Here is a 9,911-nt window from a genome sequence, read left to right as displayed (position 1 = left end):
TATTGTAAATAATGTACACGTAGTTTTTAGTATAAAAAGATAACACCACCCCAAAGATGGGCGCTGTGCCTCAACCCGACCTGCCAGACAAACCTCAGTGAGTCAGAGAAAGAATTTTCTACATAAGAAACAATAAACAAACTTGAGAACAAGAACAGAAGAGTTCTGACTCCTTCTTCGACTGCCGAGCTGGGAAAAGAGACATTCTAATGCATCTCAAAGTCATTCTGACCAGCAGAGATTCCAAGACTCCAACCACCAGATCTCAGCTCCTTGTCCTTCGCAGGACAATTTCTGTCACGTCTATCCCCTCGGCTGCACAGACAGCACAGCACGGGTTTTCTATGCGGACTGCAAGGACGAGGAGGTGTGGGGGGACCGATCAGAGGCCTCAGCGCCGACAACCACGGAGGGCACCGCCGTGACCTTGGCGTGCACCCGCGGGCCTGCCCGGCGCGGCCAGCGGGACCCCGAGCGCCCGGAGGTGGGGAGGGTCGGCAGCTGGGGAGGGTCGGCAGCTGGGGAGGGCCGGCAGCTGAGCAGGGCCGGCTCCCCCGGGCGGGGGCGGTGTGGCGAGGCGGGGGCGGCCTGGCGAGCCTGGCCCGGCGCAGCTTCGCGCCCGGCGGCGGCGGCGGCGGCGGCTCAGTGCGCAGGCACGGCGCGGGAGCGAGCGAGCGAGCGGCGCTCCGGGCCGTACATAATACGTGGTGTCTGGGGCTGGCGCGGTGCAGAGCGGAGATGGGGCCGGGCCGGGACAGCCGCAGCTAGCGCCGCCAGCGCGGGGGCTCGCCGGCCGAGGGCAGCGCCGGGAGGGACAGGTAACCGCGGGGCCGCCGCTCCGGCCCCTCGGAAAACTTGGGCTCGGCACTTCGGCGGGGGCTTCCGTGGCCGCCGGCGGGCTAACGGCGGGGGGACGGCGCGGAGCGTCCCGCGGAAGGCACCGGCCATCCCGGGCTTCGCCTCCCGGCTCGGGGGGACGCGGCTCTCCCCGGGCAGGCTGGTGCCGCCAGTGCCGGGGGTCAGGGAGGGCTTGGCCGGACAGGGATTTCCGCTGCCATCGGGGCACCGCTTGGCCGGGAGGGTCTCGGAGGCCGAGATCTCGTCCGCGTCCGGGCGCTGCGGAGTTCTTCCGCTCCGGCCGGGAAACGGGAGATGGAGAGAGAGCATCCCGCTCCGGCCCTTGGCGGCGGCCGAGCAGGCGGGGCCGCTCCCCCAGGAACACGGGAGAAGATGCTGCTCGCACCCCCCCGTGCAGGACCGGGGAGCAGAATGGGCTGCCCGAGGCAGCTGGGCATGCCGGCTATCCTCAGGGAAGCGGCAGCAGGTGCCCCTGGCAGCGCCGCAGCCCCGAGCCAGGGCAGGGCGCCGGGACGGGCGGAGCGCGGCTCGGCCCCGCCGCCGGCCCGGGAAGCGCCGGAGCTCACGAGGCATCAGAAAGGCCACCCCGGAGACTGCTGTCAAAGGCAGGCTGTACATGCCAGTGTTCCCCCTTGACAAAGAACGCTCTCTGTAGGTAAGGACTGGAAACGCGGCTCTTTAAACAGAAGGGTCAAAGTATCTAAATCTGAAGAACGGGGAGGGCGACTTCACCTGTGCCAACCATCATCGTTCGGTGGCAGTGTGGTGTCACAGAGCAATGACACATCCATATTTCCTTTTCTGCTGCTTTTTAAGTGACAATTCCTTACGTTTTAGTGTTTTTTTAAATGTGTTCGACCCTGGCACAATAAAGCAAAGTATTTGGAAAAATTTTTGGGTAATTTTTCGTGGAGCTTGCTCATTTTTTAATCTGTCTGTTCACCAATCCAATCACATCTCCCCAGATCAGCAGAGGATAGTAAAGCTCAAAGTAAACAGGACAGCTTTTGCCATGGAAACTAAAGTTGCTAGGGGATGGATTGCTACTACGCAGTGGTGTTCTCTGAAGCTGTGATCCTACATCCCACATTTTCCTGAGCACCTTGGGTTTAGGCACTGAAAAACTTAATGATTGAGCTGCTTCTTTCAGCCTGAATGTATGTTTTCAGATTGTGGATAACACAGATTTGGGCAACAGCGCCTCTCTTTTTTAGCAAAAGTTTCTCAACATTTCAGTGTTTAGTTTCTCAGCCCTGAAGGCAAGACATGCAAATACACATCAACACTCAAGAGATCATAGCTACTGCAGTATTTATTCATCCAGTGTAAGTTGGTGCTGTGACACACATTTCCTTCTTACTTGTGGAGAGCTGTTTTCTCTCTGACTGTTTGGTTCCTGTGCCCTATCTGTAGGTAGCAAGAACATCACATCTACATTGCAGCTGAGAAAAGAGACCATCTTAGCCCACATTACCAGGCTGCTTCTTATAGGGCTGGGGAGCTGCCTTTTCTCTTTAGGGGCAAGATATTTTTCAAAAGACAGATTATTTATAAGTGAAAGAGTCTGACCATGAAGACAATGCTCAGTAGAATTAAAATTATGCAGTGCTTGAAAATAATTAATGATTCCTACAGTCCTTTTTCTTTTTTTTCCCTTCCATTTTAAAAGGTCATACTATTTGATGGTATCACAACTCTTTCAAGCATAAGATCATTCTTTTGTTTTCTGTTTCACCTCCCAGCTCTTATTTATCATTTTGCTCAAATACTTGACCATAACCACCTATTAGCCTTTTACATTGTTAAAGAAAAAGAATCTAAGTGTCATGTAATCTGTGTGGTCCTTACAGGCAGTTTTTCATCAAGCTGTTAGAAACACTGCATCCTCCTTTTTCTCTCTTGACTAAACCTATAGACAGTGCAATGAGTGCAAGATCATGTTTATACAGTTCTCTGTCATGTCACATTTAGTTTTCTTAAATTTATCACAATAACTAAAGTTGCTGGTTCAGACTCAGCAAAGTGCTTCATCTCCCTTCTGAATGGTGCTGGTGGCAGCTGGAGTAATACAAGCAAGCTTTTGCAGGCCACATTTTCCAGTCATGTTAATTCTGGTTCTTCCCTGAGTTGACCTTATGGAGGCACTTAGACCTGGGGAAAATACCTCCCATTCTGCTCATTACATGGTGCTAAATTTGCTTACCTCAATGATTTAAGTTAGCCAGAAGTTAAGCATAATTTATTAAGAAGGTAGGGTTGATGTGATAATAAAGATCTAAGTAAGGACCCAAGAGAATGAGTTTCTGCAGCACTTTAGTGGACTTCTTTGTTCTATTTCTGATGTGTGAGATGGAATCTTTGCTTGACCAAAAGATGGGTTGGGCGGGGTTGGATTTAAAGTGTTCTTAACATTGAGGTATAGGCAGTGTGACCCTGCATGAGAGAGCTGGAGCAGCTGTGGTAAACTGCACTATTTTTTCCTCTTCTCCTTTCCCCTTGAGGTATGTTTATGAGGTGGGCAGAACCCAGGTTTATGAGAACTTCTCAGTGCTTGTGCTGTTAAAGATGGCAGCTAGCTCTTGGAAGAAATGGTGGCAGTGACTAAAGATGACTTCTTGTTCCCTTTGTTTGGGTAGGGAATAAAGAGTTTTCCTCAGGGAAACAAAAAGAGCCTCCAAAAGTAAAATAACTTGCAGCTTTTCCCCACAATAGTCCAGATTATATACTTATACATATCACAATTTTGTATTGTTTTTGTAGCTCAGAAAATGATAGTGTTCCAAACTTCATAGCATGATAAAAAGCATAACAAATTGTCCTGGTTTTGACTGGGATAGAGTTCACTTTTTTCTCAGTAGCTATTACAGTGCTGTGTTTGGGATTCAGTATGAGAACAGTGCTGATAACATACTGAAGTTTTGGTTGTTGCTTCATGCTTGCTCTAAATGAAGGACATTCTCAGTATCTCATGCTCTGCCAGTGAGGAGCTGCACACAAAGGTGGGAGGAAGAACAGCCAGGACAGCTGATGTGAGCTAGCCAAAGGGGTATTTCACACCATAGACCATCATGCGTAGTTACCAGGGAGTTACCAGGAAGCGGATGATGGCAGTTTGGGGACAAGGTTTGGCATTGGTCAAAGTGGTGAGCAGCTATATTGTGCATCATTTCTTTTTCTAGGGTTTTATCTCTCTTTTTTTTTTTAGTATTAATAGTATTGTATTTTACTTTGCATCAATTATTAAACTGTTCTTATCTCAGCCTACAAGCTTTGCTTTTGATTCTTCTTCCTATTCTACCATGGTGGAAGGGTAGATATGAGCATGTGGCTGCAAAGTGCTTAGCTGGGATTAAACCATGACACAAACAAATGTTTTTCATTATATTGACTGTAGTTTGAAACATCAGTGCTAGCTATGTACAACAGGACACAGGGTGGCCCCAGGGCCGGGCTCTCCCAGTTCACCTGGTGAGCAGCTGGTGCTGCCCAGTAGTTTCCTCTGTCTCGACGTCTTTCTCCACCATGCCTGTTTTTCCACCATTCCTTGGAAGGCCAGCACCTTCAGCACACTCTGATGGACACTGGTGCTGTACTATCAGCAGAGAGCAAGCCCATCCACAGACTTGGAGAGCACTTCTCTAATTTCCTAAAACTTGCAGGGAGTACAGGGGCAGTTAGGAGTTGAAAAAAGGGACTCCTGACAGTATCTGTGCTTGATGCTGCCCCTGTTGCTCTGTGAAGCTCTGTCACCAGCAGTGTTCCCTCTGGCCCTTGGCAGGTCTCCCAGCAGCACGTGGCTTGCCTTCTCCACTGGGTCATGACTTCTCTGAGAGCGTTGAATCCTCTGTCATAAAATCACTGGGTTGTATGAGAGATATTTGCAACTCTAAGATGTTGAGATCATGAAATGCCAAACTAAGTGCGTATTAGATATACAAAATAAATAAAACCCCAAGATAATGGTTCCTGTAAAGAAGAAAAAGCAAATCCCCCTCTATTCCTGAGCAAAGAACACAAACAGATTACCAGAGGCTGGAAGTTCAGTATTTATGCCAGCACTGATTTCTAGTAGAGCCAGCCAAAAGATTCAGTCAGACTGTTGTTATATACCCATCAATATTTGCTGGATTCCCCTGAATTTGAATGCTTGCATACTCAGGTATTTCATCCTTAGCAGGATCACTCATTCCCAAAGGCAAAGGTCTGTAGGGCTGCAAAACTGGGCGGTCCCAGCTGCCATGAGCATATAAAACCTCCCTCCCTCTAAATGAAATTGCTGCAGAAATCTGACATACTGCTTGAAGCTGATATAAATTGAGCCATGACTTTCAGGTGCAAGTTCTGATTAACGGTTCCCTTTGGACTAAAGCTTTTTGGACTTCTTTAAAGAGAATCCAATGAGCCTAAGTGACATTGAGCTATTGCTCAAGTTGTTTTTAGGGGCTAGTGTTATTTCAGTAAATTCAGTAGCATCACGCTTGCACAAGCAAGTTCAGGCCTTGGACTTGCATAGTTAAATATGGATTTTGTATGTTAGGAGAACTTACATAAAATAGAAAGATTAAGAAACTTTGTTGGTAGTTTTCATAGCAGGCAAAATTCTGATTTTATTAAAGTCAGCAGGAGCTTGGGCATCGACTTCTTCAAGAGAGCAATACTTGGCTGTAAGCTTAGTATTTCCATTTCAGTCTTACTGAGCAGATTGATGCTTTTAAGGCATTCCATTTTTAATTATTTTTAACTATTCCTATTTAAATACAATTTATATACTCTTTTAATCTAGCTAGGACTTATTTTACCTCTCGTTCTCATGGCTGTGAATGGTATACCAATGCTTAGTCCTGCACTTCAAGAGCTCAGAAAAACAACATTTTAATAATGGTTTTAAACAAGCCACTCTTATGCAGCAGTTTGGAAAGTTCATAGGGTGGCAAACTCCAGAGACTGACAGAGACAGTCTCTAGAGAGGCAACATGAGCCCTTGAGGGATGCTGGATTTTGTTACCTGGCATTTCCTGCTTTTTTCAGTCTCCATGGAAACACAGTAGCCCATTAGTGTGAAAGATGGGGAGTGAGCACCCCGTGTATGGGAGTGAGCGTTCCCTGCGGCACCTTTGGGCTGTGCTGTGCCAAGTCACTGAGCTCCCTGGGTTCAGTCAGGCTGAGTCACTGCATGCAGCTGTGCCCAGCTCATTTCTCGGTTTGGAAAAAAAATGAAGGAAAGCTCTCTCCTGGGCCCTTTTTTTTTCATCACATCTGGAGAGTTTGCAGCCATCTTTGGTCTTCCCACTACACTGATAATGATCTGCTTTGCATGGAACCTCTCGTTGCAGGTAGGAAGGATGAGCTCCTATGCTGACATCTGCGGGTCCAAGCACACGCAGGGCAGCACCGAGGGAGGGTACCAACGCTACGGAGTTCGGTCCTACCTGCACCAGTTTTATGAGGACTGCACAGCTTCAATTTGGGAGTATGAGGATGATTTTCAGATCCAGAGATCGCCGAGCAGGTGGAGCTCTGTATTCTGGAAGGTACTGCCTGTTGCTTTTTCCTGGAGAGACACTCCCATTTCAAGACTTTCCCTGTGTAACTACTCATATTAAATATTCATCCAGAATGGCCTTTTTTGTTGCTCAGTTTTGCCTGAGGTGGCCAAATAACTGTCTAAAAACAGAGCACTCTTACCAAATATGTCAGTTCTCTGGGATCTTTGGATCTTCTCTGTCCCACTGTCACTGAAACACCAAAGTCTTGCCTGGGAACCCCATATACATCTTGAAAGTGTAGTTTACCTCTGCTTTGCACCTATAGAAGTCCTTCTAGATTGTTGGGAACAGGACTGGTAGGTTAAGAGCAGAGTGTGGTGTAGGGATCAAGAAAACCAAAAGATCTCCATTAAGGTCAGGGAATTCAACAGAACTGGAGAAGTGCAGAGGTTGGGTGGGGCCTGTGAGAACATGCACACCCTACCCCACGATGATCCCTACCCCCAGGAACATTCTGGGTGAACCAAACTTTGTACTACACTTGAAATGTGCTGTAAACACTCTGTGATCTGTTCATATGGCAATAGCAACTTTCTTCTAATCCTTGAAAAGGAATTACATTAAGTAAAAGGAAGTGGTGGATATGACAGACTACCAGCAGTTGGTGCTAACCACCAGCTAAAGCTAAAGAAATAATCAGTTACATAGCACTGGAGTTAAACTCTGATCCTCCCTCTGATGGGGCCTTTCAACATGAAATGCTGTTTAAAGATAGTAATGCATATTCCATTGTTTCCAGAAATGTCAGTACTTAATTATATAAATATGAGTTGTAAAAAGAACATTTTTCCATATATTCTACTTCTACTAGGGGCTTATATATCCTGAAAGAAAAATACCCACTTTCTCCTAAGAAAGAGAGTATCTAACAGTATCTGCAAGACAGTGAAAGATAAATGCTTCCTGGGAGCACTTCCCAACTGAAAACTGGAAAGGGAAATGGAAAAACTGGAAATTAATTGGGGGTTTGTTTGTTTCTTGTTTGTTTTCCAGGTCGGACTCATCTCTGGGACGGCTTTTATGCTGATAGGTGTAGCTGTTCTTGTAGTGGGTTTTCTTGTGCCACCGAAAATAGAAGCCCTTGGGAAGGATGATTTTGTTGTTGTGGATACCCGTGCTGTTCAGTTCAATGGGTCCCTCGATATATGCAAGCTGGCAGGAGCAATCTTGTTCTGTGTTGGAGGGTCCACTGTGGCAGCGTGCCTGCTGATGTCTGCTTTTGCTAAAAGTTACTCCAAAGAAGAGAAGTACCTCCAGCAAAGATTTAAAGAGAGAATAGCTGATATAAAAGCCCATGCAAACCCAGTCACAAAAGCGCCAGCACCAGGAGAATCAAAGATACCTGTCACTTTGTCCAGAGTTCAAAATGTCCAGCCTTTATCTGAAACCTGACCCTTCCCCTGGGTTTTTTCTTCTCTTGTAGATGACTTTAAGTGGAATATATTAGCCCTTGTTGGCATCTGTGCTAGTCAAGTAAAACATTGAGTGCTCTGCTATATAAACATGCAGCTAATGGGGGAGCTGCTCTGGTAAAAATTTAAGATTGGGAAAAAGGAAATTATGTGATTAGACCTGTGACTAATATATTCAGTACATTTGAACCTTTTAATCTGTGTGGGTACAGTAAGTTCTTGCAACAATTATTAGGTGTTTAGCTTATCAGCTTGCATCCCTGGGAAACCTAAGGTGCACTTATTAAAGCTGTACCAGGAGCACTCTACATCCCACTATTTAAAGTTTAGATGAATTTGCTATTTTTTCAATTTCATTAATTTGTTTAATTTTTATGGGGTTTTGCCTTTAAAATACTGTTCAGTCTTACATTTTTCCACCTGGTTCTGCTGTCTGGGAAGCCAAGATCTGCCCTTGTAATTTGCACTTGTCATCCTGTCATATGCTACAGTCTGTATCAAAGTAATACTGCACAGGTAAAACATACGTGTCAGGGAGAGCCCTTAATTTGATCCTGGCACTTCCCAGCAATGTAACTTCCTGGGAAAGGCAAGTTATACTTGATCCTGAGTTACAACTAACCTGTGCTAAAGTGCCACTTCTGTCTTAGTCATTGCTGTGCTAGCAAAAACTACAAACAAAATAAAGTTAAGGAATTCCTGTGGGAGGAGGAACATGATACTTGTGTGTCTTTGCTTTGATATTGTTTCTTTCATTAGATTATTATGTTGAGGCTAATACAAAATGTTTTTGTTTTGTCTGGGTGAGAATGAATAAATGTGGTTTGACATGCCCAGGCCCTGTATTCTGTCAGTACATCAATGCCATGTTAGATGATCTGAACATAGTATCTAAAGACATTTTGAAATGCTGTTTATATTTTTATAGAGAATAGAAAAAGTTATGCTTAACCAGATGCATCTGTGTAAATGCTTACCTAAAGACTTGTCCTTTCATGGAAGACCCCTAATTATTTTCTCACCCGGGGCAATTATTTTACTGTCTTAATCTATGGATTTAAATTAAAGTGTATAAAGAAAGATGTGACATTTGTACTCTCTGACAATATGTGCCACCTTATAGTTCTGTCTATTTTTTGAATGGATTGAATAAAATTCTAGGCGTGAGCCACCCATGGATTTTGTGAAAAGCTTCTTTCTAGACAAAAAAATTTAAGAGCACTGCTTAGAGGAGAAATCAGCAGTTGAAACTCACTGGTCTCTTAATGCAGTCTGTTTTCATCTTAGAGTAGTGAGGAAGCCCCTCTGGTGCTGAATCAAAGAGATTCTGCCACAATAATGGCAGATACGTGATAAGAGCTGTGCTCTTTCCCTTGCTCATAAAACATTTTGTGGTCTGTGACACTCAGTTCAGGCTTACCACATCAATAAACCAGATGGTGTGTGTTTGGAAATTTCAGCTGAATCTGCAGTAATTATCATGGCCGACACTACCATGGGAAGTAAAATTTTCTTCTGCAAAGAAAGTTCCCATCTTGGCAACACAATTGCAGAGTTCAAGCATTAGCACTGAAAAGATGGACGGTCGAGAGCTCTTCACATGCACACATGGTCACAGAGAATGGAAGAAAGAAGGTGTAAAGTCATCTGGCAATTCACTGGCACCCATATATTAGAAATGCAAAAGCACATTGCACCCAGTACTTCAAAATAAGACTGTTATCTTAGGGGAGAAGTAGATGATGCAGTGCTAAAGAGGAAAACATTATAAGACTGGCAAAGCAAGCTGCATATTTATAAAGAAAGCCATCAAGCACAGGGGTGAGGGGTACTGATTACTCACAAGGCACATGGACAGGCTGTCACTGCTGCTGTTTGTATGGTATTCCAGGTAGAGAGGGTCCCCAGCGTTTCCTGTCCAAGTTGCAAGGACTGTTGTTTACTACCATTGACTTTCACTGCTGTCAGGCTATCAGTGTGTGGGCAGCAGAGTCAAGCTGTTCTGGCCTTTTCAACTGAGACTCTTTAATTGTGCATGGAGGAAATGTGACATTTTAAGTTTTACAGTGAAGTTCACAGAAGGAGATGAGAGTGA

At 45.4% G+C, this 9,911-nt stretch overlaps 1 protein-coding gene across 1 annotated transcript; it reads left to right on the top strand.

Annotated features, from left to right (window-relative positions):
* The first annotated feature begins 544 nt into the window (after window positions 1-544).
* On the top strand, window positions 545-8,995 carry NRSN1 (neurensin 1). Its single transcript, XM_030971226.1, has 3 exons — window positions 545-818; window positions 6,192-6,389; window positions 7,398-8,995. The coding sequence occupies exons 2-3, from the start codon at window positions 6,201-6,203 to the stop codon at window positions 7,794-7,796; spliced, it is 588 nt and encodes a 195-aa protein (XP_030827086.1). The 5' UTR covers window positions 545-818; window positions 6,192-6,200; the 3' UTR covers window positions 7,797-8,995.
* The last annotated feature ends 916 nt before the right edge of the window (window positions 8,996-9,911 follow it).

This window comes from Camarhynchus parvulus, chromosome 2, assembly GCF_901933205.1.
Source record: "Camarhynchus parvulus chromosome 2, STF_HiC, whole genome shotgun sequence".
Taxonomy (NCBI): domain Eukaryota; kingdom Metazoa; phylum Chordata; class Aves; order Passeriformes; family Thraupidae; genus Camarhynchus; species Camarhynchus parvulus.
Note: the sequence above shows the minus strand (reverse complement) of the source record. Positions and strands in the feature narration are given on the sequence as shown.

Coding starts and splice junctions, on each gene's coding strand:
- NRSN1 (XM_030971226.1), top strand. CDS start 6,201: ATGAGCTCCTATGCTGACATCTGCGGGTCCAAGCACACGCAGGGCAGC. Junction 6,390..7,397: donor GGAGCTCTGTATTCTGGAAG/GTACTGCCTGTT, acceptor TTTGTTTTCCAG/GTCGGACTCATCTCTGGGAC.